Source organism: Mus musculus, chromosome 7 (genome assembly GCF_000001635.26).
Source record: "Mus musculus strain C57BL/6J chromosome 7, GRCm38.p6 C57BL/6J".
NCBI classification, from domain to species: domain Eukaryota; kingdom Metazoa; phylum Chordata; class Mammalia; order Rodentia; family Muridae; genus Mus; species Mus musculus.
Window position 1 is genome coordinate 139,572,841 of NC_000073.6, and position 22,612 is coordinate 139,595,452.

The 22,612-nt window shown below is 52.7% G+C and overlaps 2 protein-coding genes and 1 long non-coding RNA gene across 10 annotated transcripts in view; 2 read left to right on the forward strand and 1 right to left on the reverse strand.

Annotated features, from left to right (window-relative positions):
* Positions 1–6,812, forward strand: part of Inpp5a (inositol polyphosphate-5-phosphatase A) — a 190,579-nt gene extending 183,767 nt beyond the window's left edge. For 4 of the 5 annotated variants that reach the window (XM_030242333.1, NM_001127363.1, NM_001355162.1 and 1 more), the window contains exons 13-16: positions 2,104–2,215; positions 4,510–4,578; positions 5,342–5,429; positions 5,514–6,812. In XM_030242333.1, coding sequence (XP_030098193.1) covers positions 2,104–2,215; positions 4,510–4,578; positions 5,342–5,422 — 262 coding nt within the window. In that variant the 3' untranslated portion in view covers positions 5,423–5,429; positions 5,514–6,812. The remainder of the gene's footprint in view (positions 1–2,103; positions 2,216–4,509; positions 4,579–5,341; positions 5,430–5,513) is intronic. The other variant, NM_183144.3, reaches the window with a different exon arrangement.
* Positions 6,536–9,957, reverse strand: Nkx6-2 (NK6 homeobox 2). Of its 2 annotated transcripts, NR_027857.1 has the most exons (4): positions 9,294–9,957; positions 9,041–9,213; positions 8,025–8,848; positions 6,536–6,781 (listed from the first exon to the last, which is right to left on the reverse strand). NR_027857.1 is itself a non-coding variant. In NM_183248.3 (3 exons), exons 1-3 carry the CDS (start codon positions 9,697–9,699, stop codon positions 8,594–8,596), a joined length of 834 nt encoding a protein of 277 aa, NP_899071.2. In that variant the 5' UTR covers positions 9,700–9,957; the 3' UTR covers positions 8,380–8,593. The 2 variants fall into 2 exon arrangements, 1 of the variants encoding a protein (NP_899071.2); NM_183248.3 differs by lacking the exon at positions 6,536–6,781 and having other exon boundaries at positions 8,380–8,848.
* Positions 9,948–22,612, forward strand: part of Gm33031 — a 52,821-nt gene continuing 40,156 nt past the window's right edge. For 2 of the 3 annotated variants that reach the window (XR_001778310.2, XR_003946897.1), the window contains exon 1: positions 9,948–12,331. This is a non-coding gene — a long non-coding RNA (predicted gene, 33031). The remainder of the gene's footprint in view (positions 12,332–22,612) is intronic. The other variant, XR_003946896.1, reaches the window with a different exon arrangement.

Genomic DNA, 22,612 nt, shown 5'->3' on the forward strand with positions numbered 1-22,612 from the left:
ACTATCCAAGCCTTGCCTGCCCAGATCTTGAGCCTAGCCTTGTCACATGAGCCAAACTGCAAGCAAACAGCCAGCAAAGGGCCACTGCCCACATCCTGACAGAGTGTGAGGGGCGAATAGGAAGGGAGGCAGCGTGGAGGCAGCACAGGTGGGCAATTGTTAATTTTATCAGCACTGCAATTAATTATGACGAATATTCCAGGAGCTGTAGAGAGGTGAGATAGGGCTGGTTTGTCCTGCCTCCCCCCCCCCCCCGCCCTTTTGGGTTTGCTTCCAGATAAGTCTGCGTGCACAGCCCTGCCAGCATCAATCAGCCACATGCGGGCCTTACATTCAGCTGAGAAGCCCTGAGACGGTGGAATGGCTAAAACCCCACGTTGGCCTCCCAGGCCTACCTGGGTCAGAACATCTGCTTTTGTACTTTGCGTATTGGAGAGCACCTCAGGCTGTGGAGCGGAAGGTAGTGCCCGTTGCAGCGGCTAGAGTTTGCCCTGAGACCCATAGGAGCCAAGGGAACATGGAACCCCAGAACTCGTTAAGTGTAGGCAGTATTAGGTGATGCACAGTCTCTGTCTCTCCAGCTTTTCTCTTCTGTAACTCATGGAGGAGCCTAGTCTAGCCAGTGACTACAGGTCCCACGCCTGCTGACAGAGGGCTCTTCCTTGCCTCTTAATGGTTCTGGCTTCATAGGTCTACACAAGCTCTCCTCATATTCACTGTGCCTGGGAGACAGAACTCCCATATCTACAGACTCACTGGGAAGTCATCTATAATCCCCAGACCCAGAGCTCAGTATTTCCACTAGACTCTGTGCCTGGGCTAGCCGTAGAGCATCCAACAAGGTCTCCAAGACATCAGGGTGTCCAGGGACAGTGACCTGTGGTTGGGAACTGTGTCAGAGCTGTTGTCCGATATGAGATTGTGACTTGTAAGAAAACAAAGCATGCTGATGCTCCCTTGCAGTCCCAACAGTTGGGAAGGAGAGGCAGGAGGATCAGGGGTCATCCTTGGTGTGTCCTCAGTGAGCCTCCTTCTGTGATATGGATACTCCTGGGGCTGAGTTGCCCACAATGCTAATGCCTTGGCTGAGCTGTGTGTCCAATGTTAAAAGCAGTGCAGGGACTGAGAACAGGTGACCTTCTGCCAGGAAGACCACGTGGTTCCATCTTGCTGTTCACAACACTGCTCAAGAGTGGGCATGCCAGCGTGCGTGCTTACAGTGGGTGAGATCCTCCCTCTAACTCACAACCCATTGTGTAGACTGAGGAGCACTTGGACAAGGTCACTGTCACTGTAGTGTACAGAAATGGAATTGGCCGTTGGACATTTGCTTTTTCTGAAAAAGAAAGTCTGGGGGATTTTTTATTCTTTAAAGTGACAGTGTTACTTGAATGAATTACAGAGACTGTTTTTTAGCCTAATTTGAGGTAACTTTAATCAAGTAAAGTGATAATCCTACGAGAAACATGGGTCACAAGCCATGGTCTCTGTGAAGGACACACACATCACATGGCATCTGGCAGCTTTAGATGGTTGAGGGCTGGAGAAGTCCTAGCGCCTCAGCTTTCCCAGGGCAGTGGGGGTGGGGCCAGGTCGGCAGAAACAAATGATCATGACGCTCTGGAACTGACCTGAAAAAAACCACAGTGCACTTTGAAAGAGGGCCCTATGGTCCGAAAAGCATGTAGAGCGTGGCTGTGCTGGGAAAGGCTCTCTCCAAGCCAGGGCTACATGGCATTCATTCTGCAGCAGTCCGGCAAGTGCCATGTGCGGTGGGGTTTTACAGATGGTGAGTTGATAGGTTCCTTAGATGCAGGTACGTGAGGCGGGTGGCCTCTCCACAAGCTCAGGCCTTGAGCACAGAGGCCTCCATATGAGTAAGAGGTACATATAGGAACCAGCCAGCCTGACGCATGCAATAATAGGTACATGCAGGGAGAATTAATTTTGATGGGGACACTTGGGTTTCAAGTTTGGCTTTCTATATTCTAGAAACCTCTCTGTGTGCACTCTTTCCTGGATAGCAGCACACCCTTCCCTTCAGAACTTGGAGGATTGCTGGAACCAGAGTCTAGCTAACACTTTGTTCCTGTGTCTCCACAGCTACCCGTACAGTGAGGACTCCAGCCAGGGAGAACAGTACATGAACACGAGATGCCCTGCTTGGTGTGATCGCATCCTCATGTCCCTGTCTGCCAAGGAGCTGGTTCTTAAGGTAGGAGGGAGCCATGGGCTACCCAAGGACAGGGACCACCCATCCTGGGGCTACTTCCATCGAGTGCTCGGATGGTTGTAAGATGAGTGAGAGAAGTGCTTAGTCACCTCTCAGCTAGCACTTAGGTACAGGCAGGTGCCACTGTCATCTTTTTAGAAGCACAAAGGCCCTGGTCACAGCAAGGTCTATCAGTAATTTATTGTGTGGTGTTCTGTGGAACTCCTGTGGGGGTTCATGGGAGCGCCTACAGATTATTGCCAACTGCTCAGCAGGATCGGGATGAAGTGGGGAGGGCTTTCAGATTTCCTATTTTTTTCAGTTCCCAGATGTTATATGTAAATTGCATGTTTTGAAAAGTGTCATCGTCTGAATTATCTCTCGGCCCCATCCATGCAGATCTAACAGTGAAAAGGGCAGACTCATGTAGGAGCAGTGGTTGGAACAGTATACGTAGAGCCATCATGGTTAGGCTGGGGCATGGGCCCTTGGTCAGGAGGTGGGGGCTGGGCTATGTGTATGCTCTGCTGCTCTCCCTACTGCTACAGCCTGTGCTGTGGAGGAGAAGCCCCTCACGGAGTCCCACCTTCACCGTGCTCCTAAATTGCATCATAATTTTCATGAGCTGCTGCTGGCCGTCCCTGTGTGAAACGCACACACACTTGCAGCCCTCAAGGCCCCTTTCCAGCCTGTGGCCTGTCATCCTCTACCTATGGCTCTGCTGGTCTTCACTGGGTAGCCATTGTCCCTCAGATGCTAGACTTTTCACAGCTCCTGTGCTCCAGAGCATGCTGGGTACGGATGGTGTTCAGATCTCGGCCATGGAGGGTTCCAGGCAGGAACGCCAGATCCGAGGAAGGATGTTGGCCAGAGCTGCAGTCTTGACACAGTTCTACGTCTAGCCTCATGAACGGGGCATGTGCCCCAGTTTGATGCCATCTCTGAGAAAAGCCCACTCCAGAACCTAAAACTATATTATCTGTGACCTGGGCCTACTCATTGGCTCCCTTGAGCAGAACTAAAAGAATTAGGCAGTCTCAGCCCCTCCATGGGACTGAGGTAGACAGAAGATATGATGTCATTCACCAGTTAAGATTATAAAAAGTGGAGCTTGTGGTAAGGTCCCTAAGATAAGCGCACTTAAATTAGTGATCTTCCGGCCGCCAGGAGCCTGTGAGGCCATGTGGGGCCTATCTACAGCTCCTGAAAGGCAACATGCCTACACATCGATGGGTCTCTAGACCCAGGATTCATACTTCAGAGCCACAGTGGCAGACCACGCCCTGTCCTTTATCACTGAGAAAAAAGCCTCTAGGGGTTTCTGCCTGCAGAGGCTGGACTCCGTGGGCCAACAGTGAGCCACTTCCAGAGCTCCTCAGGTTGCCTCTAATACCATCCATCATGCCATGCGCCGGTGCCCTCATCATGTTCTGTTCTGCTTCCCGAGTCCTAAAACACCAGGCGGCAGGGTGCCTGCGAGCCTCGGTGACGAATGCTCAGTGAGGTGTGCCTGCGTCCTGTCTGAGCCCCTCTGTCATTTGTTTATCTGTCCAAAGACTATGCGGCTGAAAACCCACAAATTTATGCTGCCTTTGTAATTTACCATGCAGCGTTTGATGGATGCTTCCCCACTTCCGAGGAGTCGGCCACATGCTCCTGAAAGATGGGCGAGTGTTCATGCATGCGGTGCTGAAGGTTAAGTTTCCATACTTTCTGCCAGGCAACCGTGCCGGAAAGTAAATCTGACCTTAAGCTTCCCACTGCATTAAAGATAAGTCAGTTTTTGCTTTATCGGCACAGATGTTCCAGCTGCAGGTATAAAACTCCAGCCTGGTCAGACTTGACTGATTAGCATTGACACAAACCAACCCAAAGCCAGGCGTCGGGCAGGAAGTTCATGGAACAGTTAATTAATATGCATCCGTGGCTTTACACAGCATGCTCTAGGTTAATAAAGCAGGCTTTCAGAAGCAAGTGTAAATAGGGGAAATGGGAAGCCGATGAGCTACTCACAGAAGGACACGCCCTTAAAAGGAAGGTCAGGGTGGGGCTCTGTGCTGATCCGTGGACTGGCACAGGAGGCCTGGGGGAGTCCTAACCCCCTAGGCTGACCTGCCCCCCTCTTCTCTAGAAGTAGGGTTCCTCTCAGCAGAAGAGCCAGCCGCACGCTGAGATGTAGTAAGGCCCCCTTCAACCTCTCTGATCCCAAGGATATCCTGAAGCCCCTTCCTGTCCCTCCTGGCAGGACCGCAGATTGCCTCAGCCTTCCCACACCCTCTCTCTCTGTTTACTTTCAGTCAGAGAGCGAGGAGAAGGTTGCCACCTACGACCACATCGGGCCTAATGTCTGCATGGGAGACCACAAGGTGACTTGTGCAGTGTTGCTGGGGCCCAAGGGCTGAACCCCTGTGGGTGGGAAGGGAGTGAGGGGCCTCTTCTTTAGATTGGCTTTACCAAGCAAGCAGAGTTTGTCTGAGTTAATTTAGTTTTAATAACATACCAAAGGATGGGTGGATGGATGGTAAGCAGAAGAAAGTATCAGTCAAAACAGAAGAGAATCCCACTGTGTGTAAGACATCATGTCTTGGTTATGATCAGCTGCTTCTTCAGTGTACACTGGGACTGTGCTCCTGGCCTTCCTGTGCTGAGCTCACACCTGTGAGAGTGTGGTAATGCACGTCTCACAGGCAGATGTGCACTGATTATACACAGACGACTGCCCCTGAACCCAGAGTGGCCCACAGTCTCCAGCGACACTGAGGCCAGGTGACAGATCTTGGCCAAATTAGATAAGTCCACATCCTCTATATCCAAGGGCTCTGAGCTAGGGACACCACATACGCTAGTCATGGGTGCCTATGGCCCTTGGTGTTTGGTCCTTCCTTTGTAGTTCCTTACATTACAGAGGGAAGTTCTATCTGGAACCTACCCTCCTTACATTTCAAAGAGGTTATGTGGCTCCTTTCATGGCCCAGCTCCAGGCTGGCTGTCTCAGTCTGGGCTTTGTACACATGACTGGCCTTTACTCCTCTGGACTCAGTTCTAGATGCTCAGATGCGGGGCCCAGAGTCCAGGAAGCGGCGGGCAGCAGCCTGGGCGTGCTGACCTTCCCCTTTTCTCCCACTGCAGCCGGTGTTCCTGGCCTTCCGAATCGCACCTGGGGCAGGTAAACCTCACGCCCATGTACACAAGTGTTGTGTCGTGCAGTGACGTGGTGGTAAATATGGCTCCTCCTTGCTCTCCTTTCTGCAGCTTTTCCTGGTGTGTTTGATCCTTTAACAAACGATTAATTCCACTACAGGGAAGAGGTGCCAGCGCCGCGAGAGGATCCTCGAGAGGCCTCCCTGTAGCAGTGTATCCAACTCATCCTCCTAACAGCTGCATCGGAACCGCCCAAGCCTCACCTGCTAGACGGCCGGCCCCACACTTCGCTTCAGCCTCCGGACCTCCGGAAAGCCTCACATACCTCACTGTCGTGTCTGTCACGTGACATTGTAGACATATTGGGTGTAATCAAGCCACAGTCCTATTGCCAAAACTCTAACAGACAGCAGAGCGCCTGTATTTTAGACTTCACAGTTTTCCATTTTTAACAATTGTCTGTGGAGGAAGCTTCTCCATTTAGAGCCCCAGGTGTCCAGCGTCCCTCTCTGCCAGGAGGAGTGTGCCGGGCACTAGCCCAGGCAGCCAGGCTGCCACGTGTGCCCAAGCCCGAGGCCCGAGGTCTGACTCTACTGCCATGTTACGTGGCGTGAGAATCACACTGCAGCTGCTTTCCATTTTTATATATATAAATACATATAAATATATACTTTTTAAAAATAATTTATAAATCTTACCAAAACTTATGCTGAATATACTTTCCAGTATGAGTGCACGAGTGTCCTGAGCAGGCAGAACCGCAGTCTAGATGAATGGCGACTCCATCAGCAGTCGGCACCTGTTCCTGAGACAAGGCCTAGCCAGTGCCCAGGGCGAGGGGCCCTGTGATCTGCCTGTACTAGCAGTTTGTCACTCTTCTGCCTTTTCTGTGTAATATTAAGAACTGAATGTGAAGTTTATAGCTAGCCTGGGTGTACCTTTTAAGAATTTTGTAAACTGTTTTGTCTGTCTTTTGTTACCGTTTTATGGTGCCAAGTAGCCTACATTAAAACCATAATCTTGTGGGAGAATTAGAAGTAGCCTCGTCCACTTCCCACAGATTGCTTCTAGCATGGGCTGTGTGTAAACCTGGCAGAAAAGCGACGGGTGATGCTGGGCACAGCCTGTTGCCTGGACTAGCACCCAGCACTGAGAACCACGGAAGGCGCCTGCGGAGCCTGCTGAGGAAACACAGCGTGCTTTTATTGATTTACTTCTGAACACTACAGTTCCTGGATGGGGCGGAGGCGCGAGTTAATGTCGGTTTCCCTAGAAATCACTCAAGGCCGGCCTGTGTCCTTGATGCCAGGGTCGGGTCTGTGACTGCCATGGTCGCTGCTTGCCAATGTGCCATGTCCGCAGCGGTTGTCCGTGGGTTCCAGCTGTGGGTCCTTCCCGTGAAGGCCTCTGGAAGTGACTGCTCGGTTCCTAAGCAATAAAATTGATCATGGTGAAAACAGTTCCTGCTGCTTATTCTCCTGCCTTCCCTCTCCCTTGCCTTTGAAATGCTAAGTGCCAGGAGTGGCCCCCTTTGTGCGGGTTTGCTCTGGCCCGTTCTGATTCTGGGAATTTCAGAGTTCCAATCCGCCACAGGGCACCAAGCCCTCAGAAAAATCACCTCTTAGACTTTTTTATTATTATTATTACTGTAGTGGAAAAGGCCATCCATTCCCTCACTCTACTAGAGGGAATTAAACAAAAGCTTTTCTTTGGCTTCGCTCAAAACCTTTATCAACATTTCTCTGCTCTGAACTTTGGCTGAGAAACCACACAGAAACCACACATTGCCCCATTTAAGACGGGGAAAAAACTCTTGCTTCCTTTTAAAGAAAGTCAGTGATTCAAAAGAAGCTTTGACTTTGCTGATGGAGCCAAAACAGCAAAACAAAGCCTTGGGCTTTTCATGGTTCCAGTGAATATTTTTTAATGCCTTACAGAGAGTAGTTTTGTCATGATTAGCTAATGTGGAAATTGCACACTTAACACTTAACATTCACTACATTAAGGTGGAGCTGTGGAATGGACTTGTATGGGGCCGAAGATGGGGCTTTGCTACAGGGAATTATAGCCCTGAAAGGTCCTAGGGTGGAGAGGGCACCAAGCTCTTAGCTGCCTGGGCATGAGCCACTGGTCTTACCTATGGATTTAGCTCTTTAGGTTGAAGAGATCCTGGCTGAGGGCCCTCCTGTCAGCCTTCTGAGAGGCCAGTGGTGAGTGTCAGGGCTGCTGACACAGGCTGAAGACTGTGAGGTGCCTGGGCAGGATTCACAGGATGTCTGCAGCCCTGCTTAAAACCGGGCTTTCTACTAATGAAAGTCAAGGACTGATAGCCAGAGGCCAGGGAGGGTGCAGAGCCTCGGGCCTTATTACCCCCAGCTGGAGTTTAGTAATTATATCCAAAATGTTTAGAATTCTGGCTAAACAGATAATTATTACAAAATAACAGGGATAGGACAGTGCTGGTTTGGCCTGAACCAGGACATGGGCGCATAGTAACAGGGCACGCTCCCCCAGGTTGAGAAAAAGAAAATACATTAAAAAGAAAAACAGTGTAGTGTGAGGTGCTAGCTGCTTTTAATGAGACAAGCCTTGCAGAACTTTGGGTCTCCCTTCGAATGTGTTAAAAACGAAACAAAACAACAACGATCTACACAGAAAATAGAAATCATACCTGCTTTGGGGTCTCTTCCGCTGAGTTCCCTGCTGGCCCAGCTCCTCCAAGCACTGCGCAGCGGTGTCCTTCCCTTCCCCGGCGGCTGAAGCTGCCTTCCCACGACCCGGGGCATGCTCAGTCTCACAACCTCTGCGCTCCTGCAAGCTGCCATCACCGTGCGCTCTGGGACCATCACCAGGCACTCAACCTCTGAACCAAAGGCGCACACGGGCCCCAGGTCGTCATCAAGCACTGTCGCGCCCCCCTGCGCCAGTCTCTGGCGCCCACAGAGAGAACAGGCTAGGTGGGTCTGCAGGGTCCTGCCCGCCCGCTGGTGCCAGCTCCGTATGGAAGAAACACGATGTGCAGCCTTGGGAGCCACGGCTCCGACGAGGACGTGTTAAATAATTTATTGATTATACAAAGTGATCGGCCCAAACCCCGTACTCCGCCATCACGCCAAGGCCGCGCCAACGTCCGCTTTATAACTTATTCTGTAAAAATATATATACACACTGCGGCTGGGCGGCTGGCGTCGGGGCATGCCGCGAGTCCCGGTTCTCGGGTTCTCCGGCCTGGCCGCGTCCTCACAAGGCGTCCCCCGCGCTGCCACCACACGGGCTAACGAGCGCCAAGTTCGAGGGTTTGTGCTTTTTGAGAAGCCGCGTGATCTTCTCGTCATCGGAGTTGGGGTCCAGGGGCCGGTTGTATTCGTCATCGTCCTCCGCGTCTGAGCCACCCACCTTCAGCTTCTCGGCATCCGAGTCTTGCTTCTTTTTAGCCGACGCCATCTCTGCCGCGTGCCGCTTGCGCCACTTGGTCCGCCGATTCTGGAACCACACCTGGGGGTTTGGGGGAGGGATCATCAGACGGGCACCGAGGCTCGCCTCACCCGACCAGCACTCCGGACCCGCCTGGCGCCAGCGCTTTCCGCGGTCCGGCCGCAGCCGAACCGCCGCTCGCCGGCCGTTCGCAGGACGCGGACTCCGGGCCCCGCCTCAATACTGCTGGACCCCGGCCCATTTCGAGCTCACCTTCACTTGGCTCTCGGTCATGCCCAGAGAGTAGGCAAGCCGCGCGCGCTCTGGGCCTGCCAAATACTTGGTCTGCTCGAAAGTCTTCTCCAGCGCGAAGATCTGCTGGCCGGAGAAAGTCGGCCGCGAGTGTTTCTTCTTGCCATCCTTATCCAGGACCCCGCCGGCTTGGGCTGCGAAGAAGAGCCAGTGAGCGCAGTCCGAGGCCCGCGCCCAGCCCCTCTCCTTACCGAATCCCGCGCGGGCCACTTACCGGAGCCGGCCAGTCGCGGGTCCCTCCAGGGAGAGCCCTGCACCACCCCAGGCCAGAAGATGGGCGGGCGCCCAGGCAGTTCCGCCAGCGGCTTGGGGTAGCCCCGAGCCACGGCGGCTGCGGGCCCGAAGTAGACACCTGCAGACGAGGCGAGCCCGTTGAGACGGGGCAGACTTCCTAGGAGGCCGCCACCCGCTGCGCCCACCGGCCGTCCCAGGATGTCGCTGATGCCGTGCGGAGTGCCTAGAGGCAACTGCGCGCCAAGGCTGCCTAGGGCGGGTGTCTTGAAGCCCGCCGGGCCCTGCAGCGCGTAGGGGAACAGCGACGTCTTCATCTCAGCCATGTTGTGCAGCGCGGCTAAAGGCGCGCTGCTCAGCACAAACGCACCCGGGCGGTTAGCGTCCATGGGCGCCGCCGCCTCCGACCCGGGCGCCCATCCGGGCCCCGCTGCCACCGCCCGCACCCGCCGGCTCGGGAAGTTTGCGCGCGGCGCCGAAGAGCGCCGGCTACGCTGGGACGGGTGGACCGCGTTTCAAACGAACGCCGACGGCCCCTACGGGAAAGCGAGAGGACCGACGGCTGTTGCGCTGAATGGGCGGCGGTCAGAGAGAAGGCAGGGATACTAAGGGCGGCGGGAGCGGCAGTGGCGGCTCCGGGGCAGGTCGGAGCGGCGCCGCGCGGGATGGACGCACTGATAACCGCGGGGCCTGGGCGCGGCGCGCGCGCTGATTGGCTGAAGGCACTGGCGACCAGGCCATTGGCCAGCGTCCGGCCCGTCTGCGCGCGCCCCCGCCGGCCATGCACTCCATGAAGGGCCCATTAGCGAGGCAGGTGCCTCCGGGACTGTAAATTTGCCCCCTGATTTATCTCCCTAGAGATGAAATAAATCCCGTTGGATGGGAGTTTAGTTAGGCAAAGGTTTTAATGGGAAAATCAGGAAAAAATACGAGAACATATTTTATCGACCGAAAGAATGTAGATTTCAAGATCCACTCCGAAAGCTCAAGCTCAGTATGCTTAGTTCAGGGAAGAGCCTGGGACGGCTGGACGCCACAGGTCAGGGCACTCCATCTTGGATCAGGGCCCAAGCCCTGTACTGGGGTTCCTTCTCCTTCCCAGCTCGTGGTGGTGTGGGCTGTTGTGAACTTGTGGGTATAACTTTTCTGGGTGGATTTTGAACGAAAAAGGGTGGACTCTAGGGACCAGATAGATTTGGCTTCCTCAGATCTGCCAAACTCTGCCAACTGAACTCACTGACTTTAGATGGCTCCAGGCAACCGGTGACCTTACTACCACACACACACACACACACACAACCTATGCTGTCCTCCCGTTCTGAAATCCTTGAAGTTGGGTTGGGGTATCTGGGAGAGGCTAGGCCGTCCCCCTTGAACTTTTATGCTTATTAGGCACTCACCTAGGAGGTTACCCGTGTCCAGACTTTGAGGCCCAGGACCAGAATTCTCCTGCTTATTGCTTTCTGGCAAGCTGGACCTCGGGCCAGAATGCAGCGGTTTTGGAATTCAAGAACCAGGACGAAAGGATCACCTTACTCACTGACTTCGGCTGGGTATGCGTTTGCAGTCTAGCGGACAGAGCACTGGCTATAGACCCGGCCTGTAGAGCCCACTAGGCCTTAATTTCTTTTCTAGTACAGGGGCCTCTCACTCCATAAAATTGTTGGGCAGTTAACTGAAGTTGCAGCCACCTAGTGCGGCGGCGCACAGCAGGATCCGAGAAGGTAGCACGCTGGCGCTTATTTCTTTCCTCCTCTTGAGCAGTGCTTACTGTTAACCTCATAATACCTAGTACTGATTGTGATACAACCTGTGGAAATAGAATCTACTGTTTCCGGTCCTGGCGATTTAAGCAGAGGCCCTGTGCAGTTTGTTAATAACGACTTTCCCCTTTTGCCCTGGTCTCCAAGGTTTCTGTCTTACGGGCAAAAGTGATCCTAAAGGCTTCACGTAGGGGCCTAACGTCCACTGCTGCTGGTCCTCTTAGAAGTTCAGTTTCGTTTTTTAACAGTTAGTGTGGGGTCTTTACGCCACGCGTCTCCATCAGGTCAAGGCTTGGAAAGCCACTTTATGGCGGGAACTGGAAATAAGTGCTGTGGTCCCGCTGACTTCTGCAGGACCTGAAAGACCTTGCACGTATGATCCTCACCCATCCTCCCGTACGCAGTGGCCCCTAGCGCCTAGAGGTTTCAGTTACTGGCTTCCTAGTCTGAGTCTACACTCTCAGGATCCATTTGGGCGCGAGCAGCAGCAGCGGGGGCTAGGCTCAGTTCCCTCCAGCACCGAGCACACCGCCCGCTGGAAAGTCTGGGCTTTCTGATGGTACCCTGGGATCTCTGGACTGCTTCCCTCGAGCCCTTAGACCAGCCCCTGGCCTCGCTTTCGCTCCACTTCGATTACGACCGCGTATACTCCGAGGATCTGAGCATCGGGAGTACAGTCCCTGGTAGAGTACGGACTTTTCTGGGCTCGCGGGAGACCATGCTGGAGGCCAGGGGCGCCAGCTCTAGAGAAGAGGGACCCAGAGCTCTGAGCAGCATGGGGGTGGGGCGGGAAAATACGAGGCGGGCAGAGTGGGAAGTCCTGAAACCTCCCACCTCACCGTGCCAAGCCGACCCTGAACAGCTAGGAAGAGCGCCCGTCCTCGGAATCAGCGTTCGGAGAGGCGAACTATGAGACAGGGTAGGTGTGCTCTGGCCTTTCGAAGGCTCACAGAGCCCGGGGCACTGAGACAGAAGGAGTGCTGCAGTTCTGTGCTCGAACTCTGGCTGTTGTCGCAGGCCTGTCCAGACTTCCTTAAATCTGGGCAATCGAAAGATCTTCCGTCGCTGTTCTTCTCCAGCGGCCCTGCATCTGTGTACACCTGCGGGCTCACTCCAACTGCGAAACCCACAGAGTCGAGAGAGGTGTCGCTTTCTGTCTGGATACTCATTGCCATGCTCTCCCTGGGATCAGAGACTCAGGGAACGGTGAGGCCAGTGTGCCGGATGAATGAAGCGGGAGTGCGGGCCGAAGGATGAAGTGAGTTGCGCTTTCTTCGGGCGTTCTGTCCTGCTAAGCGCGTGGGGACATTTCCTACCCCTAAAAAGGTTGGGCACTAAATCGCCTTGCCCCCAGCTCAGCCAGCAAAAATAGAGAGGCTAAACTGCCACTTGCAGGAGCTCCTCCTGCGTCCCCAGGCTCTGCCCTTTGGGTTGAGCCAAAGGTGATGCCCTCCTCGAGCGCCCTCCCCAACCCCGAGCTCCAACTAGTCAGAAAGGCGCTAGATCCCCCAGCCCACCTACGGAGATGCGATCCTGGTGGCTCCACCCGTGTGGCCGCGGAGAGGTTCGCCATCTCCTGGTCTTGAAGAAAATCTTTATTAAGGATGACTGCTGGCCAACTTAGCTGGGGGCAGAAGACCGTTTGTTCGCCATCCGAAACTTCACTTAGTCTGTGTATATTTATTGTGCACTATTGTGTGCCTAGTGGTCCTGTCCTGGGTGAATGCCCTCAAGGTAGCTAACTAAGGCTTCCGGGTCTCCTATTCGCTTTGGGAAGGGCGAATGGAAATTTGTTAAGGAATAGCGCGGGAGGGTAGAATCAGCGACCCACTTATTGTGAAAGGATGTCTCCCGGAAGCCGACTTGTCAGAGGGTTCGTGGGAGGGGCCAGTGGATCATTGCGATGGTTCAAGGCTAGTCTGGTCTATATAGCAAATACTAGGCCGGCCAAAGCTAGGGCTACAAACAAGGCACAGTCTCATAGCAAAGCCAAAACAGTATATGGAGGCTCCATTTGAGATCTTGGTCTTACCTACCAACAGTTGTTAAAAGGGAAGTGAGGAGGAGGAGGCTCTGGGAGGAACAGGGAGGCAGTACTCCCCAGCAAGGGGTCCTGGTATTCAACTGAGCCAGGGAGGGAAGCTCCGAGGGAGGGGGGCCTCTGGAACAGCACAGGTGTTGCTATGGGAACAATAGGAAGCTGGAGGTGGGCGAGAAAGAGGGCCAGAGGCAGGATGGAAGTCAGGTTCTTGTCAGGAAGCTACCTGAGCAGCAGGAAGGGCTGGGGGGACCCAGGTGTCAGGGAAGGGTGAGACCTCTGAGTTTGGCTATGGAGGTCGGGGTTCTCTGTCCTTTCCCCAACCCAGCTGGCTTTGATGAACTTGTCCAGGCAGCTTCTGCCCTGTGAGTCCCACCCTGTGCTCGCTCCACCCACCTCGGTCACCCCAGTTCTCTTCCTCAGGAGCCTTCTGCTTTGATGTAGGAGCGGCTTCAGGGAAACATAATGAACTGAAGATTTTGTCATTCCGTTCCTTTCATGATTCGGCAAAACTGACTACCCCTTCCCCAGAGAAAGTGCTGCCAGCAGCTGCCAGGAGCCTGTTCTGTAGCAACTGGGGCCTGGGGCACATTCTTCCAGCCACATGAGCTGTGAGAGGTGCTGGTCTCTATCACAAGCCTGTCTTCCTGTAGCTTTCTAAGTATGAAGATCAATCCAGGCTGAAAGGGGCAGGGGGCCAACCTTGGACTGGGTTGTTCTTCTTTATCGTGTTTTCACTGAGGTCCTGGGAGAGGAAACTGTCCTTGAACTTAAACATGCTGAAAAGCCTCTGAGAGCTGGCATAGGGAGTAGAGGACAGAAAAGTCTGGGTCTTCTCTGCTCCCCAGAGGATTCATTCACAGGTGCCTGTTGCCAGTGCATGGGGGTGACCTCCAAGAGGGTAACCGATTTGCTTGGGACTTAGCTTCCCTGCCAGAGGGTGGATGGGGAAGAAGCTGTGGAGATCTCAGGACTACCTCACTAAGATGCCTAGGATGCTAGAGTGGTGCCAGGCCATGACCTGAACAAGGACTGAGGGACCAGATGGTCCAACAGTCACAGAGAATAGGAGTGCCCTCACAAGGATGTGTGGTATCTCTCTCCAACACACTGCCTTTGTGTGCCTCCACATACCCAGGTGCCATCCAGGAACCAGGAGGTTCCTATCAGTGTGCAAAGAGGCTGGCCAGGACTCTTTAGATGTCTTCTGCTGACTCTGGCCAGACCCAGCTGATGGTCAGGGCAGGTGTGAGGATGCAGGTGGCTTCGTAGGAGCCTGCGTTCTGGCCCAGAAGTCTCAAAAGGTTCGGCTTCAGCTCTGCGAGGAGAAATTCAAGAGTGATGCTGGGTGTTCACCATCCACACTGTGTAGTTGACTCACAGCACTGGGAACACTAATCTTCAAGTCCCTGTGGCTGCTACAAGGTGCCTGGACAAAGACTTCACTCTCTCCCAACAGATGCCCTTCTGTAGGAGGGTGGAAATCTTGGTTGCTTCTTCCAACCCTCCTGGGATGCTTGCTGTTTGGGCTTTGGCCCTCTTCAGTTGATTCTTTGGTCTCAGACCAGCCCTGACACCACCAGGTACCAAGCTTCAAAGAGCTTGGATGAACCAATGGACTAATGACTCTGCTAAGGTAGCAGTTGAATGCTCAGGAATGTGTTGTGAGATAACACAAAACTGAGCCCTGACCTCATCTTGTGGGCCAGCCCTCTCTCCTTGGGCTTTGGGTATCCTGTGCTGTGATTTGTTGAAAGTACCTGGTTCTTCTTATTTGGAGGGCAATATATCTAACTCCTCCACAGCTTTATCCAGGCACACTGGGCAGCTGGGCTTCCCACCCTCTGCTATGTGCTGGAAGACCAAGTGGGAAGCAAGGTAGGAGCTATGGAGCAGAATTACCTAAGTCACAAGAGGGCCTGCCCTGGAAGCAAGTAGATCTGCTGTGGGACTGCAAAGGCCAGGAGGTGGAGAGGGCTAAGGCTTTCTAGGAGACAGTCACATGCCACCCAAGGTGCACTCTTTCACGGGGTGGCGAGGAGTGTGTGTGTCCAAGAATCTTGTCTCCTTCAGGGAAGGACAAAGAGAAGATGCTGTAAATCACAGTGCAGAGCTAATTCCCCGGGGCCTCTCAGGCACAGATGTGCAATCGCGTGTAATGAGCTCTCTCTGGGGGCCTTCAGGGTGTCTGACCACGTGCCACATGAGCTAATTGACTGCTGAGCCTGGTAAAAGATTTGTGTTAAGGCTAATGCTCTGGCCATCACTGCTGTGATACAGGGATGGGGTTGAACCGGCTGGGGGAAATGGCAAGTGTGTGTGTGTGTGTGTGTGTGTGTGTGTGTGTGTGTGTGTGTGTGTGTGTGTGTGCTATTCCAGAGGAGCTCTTGGTGTACTTCAGTCAGGAGCTGTGCCCTCTTGGAGGGCTTTCTGGTGGAGGGTGGAGGTGACTTTCTGCTGGTGAGAGGTTCAGTTGCTGCCAAAGTCAGTGCTTTCTGAGGTAGGCAAACTCTAAGCATCTTGGGGAGGTCTCTCCTGGGTATCCTTGTGCTAAGCCCTGGCCAGGGGCTCCCTGCAGCCTCAGCTGGTCATGCCTGTGATGGGGAGGACCAGTGGCAATCATCCTGATTGGTCTGAGGATTCTAGCTTGTAATTACTCTTTCTATCATCCCCAGGCTTTTGTCCACCTTCCTATCTGGCTAGGGATGGGGGATGGGGGTCTTGCTGGGTGCTTCCTTGTGATGGGAGATGGGCACTAAGCAAAGGAGTGAGTTGGAGGCTGAGTACCATGCACCTTAGAATTACACCAAGAGGATAGTATCCTGTGATTAAGGATGCTGGCGGGGTGGTGCCATTTGTTCCGAGTGTGGCAACATAACATTAAGGGTGGAAATTGACAAGGAAGTAAGCAGAAACCCTGTGGTCACCAACTGTCACTGCCCTGCCCTTCCTTGGGTGCTCTGGTCAGCTGGTAAAGATGGTGGAGTCTCTTTCCAGGGACACTGTGTGAACTCGTGACAATGACTAGAGCAGACCACACCTTATTCTTAAGGAAGGCACCCCAGTTAACCCAAAGTGAACACACTTGTTCATATTCAGAGGCTACCACCAATTGCCCACCATCACAGGACAGCTGACAGCCCTGAGCTGCCTTGGCTGCTCAGCACGGGGCTTTCTGTTGGTAACGTTCATCACTTCTATTAATAAGAAATAATAAGAGTCCTGCCAGGTCTTCAGAAATGAGTGCAAGACGTGACGGATCAGGCCCTGTCTGAGTGTTCCTGGAAGCGCTGCGTTTGTTTAAGCTCAAAGACTGATTTGAGTGAGGTGAGGTTCAGACAGACCCAATTGCTGGAGCCGTAGATTTCTCCATGTGCTTGAACGCTCGTGCGCTCGTGTGTGTGTGTGTGTGTGTGTGTGTGTGTCTGTGTGTGTGTGTGTAGATAAGGAAATACACACATGAAATGAGGAACACACAGAATATTCCTGACCTGTGAGTAAGAGCATAATCAGAAGGAGGAGAGTGAGTTATGAGGGGGGAGGGGTGAACTGTACAGGGCCACCATGGGACTCACCTCAGGAGCACCATGGGACTCACCCCAGGAGCACTATAGGACTCACCCTAGGAGTCCCATATTTGGTGCTCACTCTGGGAGCCCTGTACTATGCCTCTCTAGGAGAGCCCTGAGACCTTTCTCAAAGGCCCCTGAGCTGCCAGCCAGCATTGCTTATAGCCATGAGGGGGAGGGATGGCTTGGAAGAAGCTCTTCTGGGCAATGTCCTATGAGCCTCAAATGGAGGAACCATATGTACATTCGACCAAACAGCAGCAGATATCCAAAGTTCTCCTCTGGATTCCAGGGAAAGGGAGATGCCAGGAGGTGGTGGGGTGTGGAAGATGGTACTGAGATGAACAGTCTGGGTAAAAAGGATCCATCAGGATGGGTTTGAGCCAGCCAGGCTTGGCCCCTTGACTTGAGCCCCACTGAAACCTCTGATTGCAAATCAAAACTAGGTCCAGAGGCCACTAACCAAGTAGATTACTTTATAGACAACACAGCAGTCAGTGGGCAGAATCAAGAGGCTATGTGATGGGGAATGTTGGGACACTGGGTCTTTCCAGAGCAGCTGCCCTAAGGGGAAGTTTTGAGGCTGTTTTAGCTGTTCACAGTGCCCAGGTCTGATGGCCACTAGCTGGTGTCAGCTGACTCTGTCTATACTTTCCAGTTAGGTGGTGAGGCTTCTGCACGCAACAACCACTGACCTTGGAGGAAGGTGGTAGCCAGGCCCTGCCAGAGCTCCCAGAAGGAGGCAGTTTGATCTTGGGGACCCAGTGTTTAAGCCTGTTGTACTGACCCGGTGGCTGGCAGCACCTCTGGTTACATTGCTTCTCTGGCCAGGCCTGTCCAAACTTCCCACAGGCTTTGAGCCTATCATCATCAGCATCTCTTGCTGAGGTCCAGGTTTCACAGCACAGCCTCAGCCTGACCCACCACAGTAGTGAGGCCAGAAGCCATTCCACATGTGGCCTCCAGGTGGCAGTGAAAAGCTAGCCGGACAATGTGACCAACCCTTCTCTCTTCACACAGGAAATACACAGAAGAGTAAGGAACTGAGCTCCCTTAAGTTAGGAAGCTTTGACACTTTTTTTTTTTTTTTAGGAAGCTGGGTGCTAGGGCAGCAGTTTTCCTCCCTAGCTTCCCTGCATGCTGGACCTCTCGGCAGTCATTGACACTGGCTGGTGCCTGGCTCTCTGCACTGATACTATCCACACAGATGTCAGTGTGGTCCTGAAACTTCATGTATGAGAAAGACCACAGGAGACTGGTCAGCTTGCTGGATAAGAGATTTCCCCTCAGGAGGAGAGGCAGAAGTCCCTGCTCTAGTACTATTCCTGCCCTTAGCTGCATTTGTGTGAGTAAGAGTTAAACTACATCCGCCCGCCACTTCATCCCCCTCCGCAGTAGCCCCAGAGCAGGCCGGTCACCACCCTACTTTAATGCTTCGTTGAGTAGCATGCTGTCAGTCCCCATAGCTCAGAGAGACAAACTTCTGCATCAGAGACCAGTTTTCTCTTTTGTAGGCTGTGTAGGCAGAAAACAAACAAAACAATAACAAAACCTGTAGATGTTGGTAAAGTCCTCGAGTACTTAGGGTACACACAAATGAGATCTAATACAACTGGGAAATGGAGAGGAATGTTCCCAGTGTCTAAGATGGAAACAAATGCTCAAATTACATACAAGATAACAACAGGGTCTAGCAACCAGATCTTAAAGCAAATTAAGAGGCCACAATGATTAAAACCCAAACTGTGGGATCATCATGGTAGTACAAGTAGTTGTGGGGTCAAGATGGTAGCTTACAATTGTTGCATGCAAGAGGTAGAGGCAGAAGGACTGAGAATTTCAAGCTAGCTTGAACTACATTGCAGAACCTCTATCAAGAAATTAAGGGCTGGGTATGTAGCCCATTGGTAGGACCCTTTATCTTATCATGTGTAAATTAGATTTGACCTCTGGGATGACAAAACCAAACCACACCCACTTGAAACAAAGGCAAGCAAAAAGCAAAACAGAAGGATGGGCCTAGCCCTGCCTGGATCGAATGCTAACGAAAGGACTCTGGGGAAGGGGCGTCAGCGGCAAGAGGGGCAGGCGGACAGATTGGTCTGCAGTGCTGTAAACACTGGCCTGAAGTGTGAGACAGGTCAGTGTCTTTACATATCAACACTAAATTCTCCATGGGCCATCTTACAGATGCCCAGTGTAGTAGTTTGAACGAATGAGAAGCCGTCTTAGTCTTCGGCATTTGAACACCTAGTCCTCATTGCTACTGTTTGAAAAGTTCAGGAGGTGTGGTCTTGCTGGAGGAGTAGATCTGTCACTGGGAGGGGGCTTTGAGGTTTCAAAACGTTGTGGCATTCCCTGTGTATCTATCATCTTTGCTTTCTGCTTGTGGTTCAAGATGTGAGCTCTCAGCTTCTGCCTCATGATTGCTGCCTGCTTCCATGCTTCCACACCGCGACAGCTTCTCATCCCTCTGGGACCATACGCCAAATGAACCCTTCTTTACGAGTTGTCTTGATCATGGTGTTCTAGCACAGCTTTAATAAAGCAGTAACCAATACACTCAACCTACACACTCCTGTGTTCCCCAGCGCTGGCCTTGACCCCTGCTTTCCACCACCCCTTTTACTCATCAAAGACCTTTCCTTTGTGTGGTCTCCCTGGCCATTGGGATGGGTTCCTGACACTGCCCATGATGAACAATCTCTTGCTTCCTCTCTGTGTCTGGCATGATTCTTCCCTTTGCTCTATAGGAGAGATAGAAACAATTCCCAACACTGGGTGGTTTCTACCCTAGGGGGTGAGTATGGTTGCCAACAAAGTGCTTCTGATTTGGAGGCAAATTTGCAGGGTCTTCGAGCCAAAGGTTGAACACTGAAAGCCAGCACACAGACCTTCTGCTGCCTCTCCAGTTCAGACTCCTTCCAATGCTCAAGTTCCCCCACTGTCTCTTAGTGCAAACACACAGAGTTGACAGAATGCACACAGGGTCTTTCATCCCTGCCTTGTCCATCTGGACCATTTTCTAAACTTTCAGTAAAGACCTTATGTGCTCATGAGTTTTTAATTCCTTGGGTTTGTTGTTGTTGTTGCTTGTTTGTTTGTTTGTTTTCAAGGCAGAGTTTCTCTGACTAGACCTGGCTGTCCTGGAAGTCTGTAGACCAGGATGGCTGGCTGGCTGGCCTTGACCTCAGAGATCCAACTGCCTCTGTCTCCTACATGCTGGGATTAAAGGCGTGTGGTATGTCACTGCCACCTGGCTATGCTCATTAGGTTTTCCTGTTGTTGTTGCTGCTGCTGTTGCTGTTGTTATTGTTGTTGTTTTTACTGTTGTTGTTGTTGTTGATTTGCTTTGTTGTCACTTTGGCATAAGCTAAGGAAGACAGAACCTTGATTGAGAAATGCCTCCACCAGATTGGCCTATGGGCATGCCTATAGAACATTTTCTTGATTAATGACTGATGTAGGTGGGCCCAGCCTACTGTGGGTAGTACCAGCATGTATAGGAAAGCAGGCTGAGCAAGCCATGAAGAGCAAGCCAGCAAATAGTCTTCCTCCATGGCCTCTGCCTAGTTTCTTCCTTCAGATTCCCTCCCTGAGTTCCTGCCCTGACTCCTCTCGGTGATGGAGTGTGACTTGAGAGATGTAAGATGAAGTAAACTCGTTTCTTCCTCAAGTTGCTTTTGGTCATGACATTTGTAACAGCAACAGAAAGCAAACTAGGATAATTTTCAAAGCCGAACGCTTGGAGAGTCAGCCTCGCCCTCCACCTTGGCCACCCCAACAGAAAACAGGCTCCGAGGGTCCACTCGGGTCCCATTGTGTGAATCTAGTGACTATTTATTCCCTGTGTTGTGGGAGGTACCTTGCTGCCCAGCCTCAGCCCTTCTTGGTGATACAGGGAATTGTGGGACAGGATCTCCTTGACTCATTCAGCAGCCAAGAACCACCAGGCCTGGGGACAAAAAAAGGGGGAAGGATCCTAGTTGTCCCCTGAAGGCAAAGGGCCTAGACGTGGGATAGGGGGCGCTCTGGGGTTCCTGGTGGCTTCTGTCTGGACACCTCAGGACTTGAGGACATTTCTTCCTGTCTGCTGTCATGCTCAGCATCTCTCCCCGTTTTCCATGCTGGGGAGTGTGGGGAGGCAGGGAGTTGAACAGCTGCTAGAGCAGAACACCAGAACAACGGAGCAGAGACCCGGACTTCTCTGGCTTGGGCCTTCTCCATAGCCCAGCTAAGTCCGGCACACCCCATCCACTTCTCTCTGTTCTCCTCTGGGTAGAATCCTTGGCTGAAGCCAGATACATAGCCCATTCTCAAGTGACTTTGGAGCTGGACAAACACAGAAAGGAAGGCAAAGCCCCGCTTTTGGACCTGGGCTGTCTTCAGGGTTCTAGTTAGTGATGCAATGAGGTAGAGTACTATCCTCCTACCAGCCTTACTGAGGAACCTCAGCTACCCAGGTTCCTCGCTGCGACTCCATCATCCTCCACATGTAAGTTCTATCTCATTGCACGAAGTGGCTGCCAAGCTCCAGCCATTAAGTTCCATTTCAGCCTGTAGGAAGGGGCATACCTCTGCAGGGAACTTGGTGGAATGGCCACCGTTGTTGTCAGACATATTAGGAAGTGTGGATATGCACTCTTTGAGCCCGAGGGGCCCTATACTGAGGAATCTTCTGCGTCCCGTTGTTTCTACAATCCTCAGAGCAAGATTGCAGCCCAGGAACCCTGAGGCCCTCTGCTCTGTCCCTGCCACAGCAAGCACACTGAGTACCCAGCTTCCCAGAAATGCTAGAAAGATAGCGGAAGAGGAACACTCAGGTGCTAGGGTTAAGCTGTCTCTCCGCACACTGCCCATCATTAAGATTTAGGGTCTGGGATCTCCAAGCTCACCGAAATGGGCAGGACATTCAGGGATTGAGCTGTGCAGGAAAAGTCTTAAACTGAAGCTCTTAAAAATGCCCACATAGACCCACCTGCCCTGTGCAACCTTCTGCTGGGTCAGACTTGCCGGCAGCTGCAGCAGGCTTCATCTGGGGCTCCGGCTGTAGAACCCAGGCATGGTTGGTCATCCCTGGCCTCTGCCTAGCTGCCCAGATCACCAGTCTTTCCATCCCCCTCACCAGGCCTGGTTCATAGCAAAGACAGTGGGGGTGGGACACCAGGCAGAGGGCGACAGCTTCCTCCATGTCATGGCAACACTATGTCTCACCTCTTGTCACAAAGATTAAAATCTATAATAAGGACATTTAAGAACTCCCTGTAATTTGGTCATCAGCTCTATCTCGGCCATTAGCCGATGGCATCGGGATATTAATCTAGTTGTTCCTCGGGCCCCTGTGATTTGTGATAAAAATGTCAGATGATTAGACTACACCCGCCACAGCACTGTGGTGATTGAATAGCAAGGCAGGGAGCATCACTTGATTGCGCTGACCGAGGAAGGCAGGCTCTATGTGACAGTAAACCCCCACAGGACCTTGGGAGGGATCTGAGAAGCAAGGGGTGGCTGTCCCTCCCAGAGAGTGAATGAGTGAGGCTGTCCTTTGGAAGTCCCATGGCCCTGGGGTCCCTCAGATTCCTACTGTGGAGGGAGTCAGGCCCTGGGGTTGTACAGGTGGAAGAAAGCCAGAAAACCTGAGGGTAGCATGCAGCGAATAGGCTGCCGACCTTGACCACAGAGAAGGGTGTCTCTAAGGTCACAGAAGAGGCTAACCTTGGGCCTGCTTTTCTCTGCCCCACTGAGGTCAGCTCCCTGAGTCTGTGGCCCCACAGACCCTGTTATCAAGTTTGCAGCAGCCACCCGCAGGCACCTTCCTGCTCTGCCCTTCCCAGGCACCAGGCAGCCTCCTTTGTAAGGGGTGAAGACGTCCTGAAATTGATTTCTCTGTTGGAAATAGGATAATTAAGCCGGTTGTTTCTCTCTTCAT

Bases quoted from the DNA above. Each gene is read 5' to 3' on its own strand.
- Nkx6-2 (NM_183248.3), bottom strand. From the start codon at position 9,699: ATGGACGCTAACCGCCCGGGTGCGTTTGTGCTGAGCAGCGCGCCTTTA. The intron at 9,214-9,293 runs GTAAGTGGCCCG...TCTTCTTCGCAG, and splicing joins CCCGCGACTGGCCGGCTCCG to CCCAAGCCGGCGGGGTCCTG. The intron at 8,849-9,040 runs GTGAGCTCGAAA...CCAAACCCCCAG, and splicing joins TGACCGAGAGCCAAGTGAAG to GTGTGGTTCCAGAATCGGCG.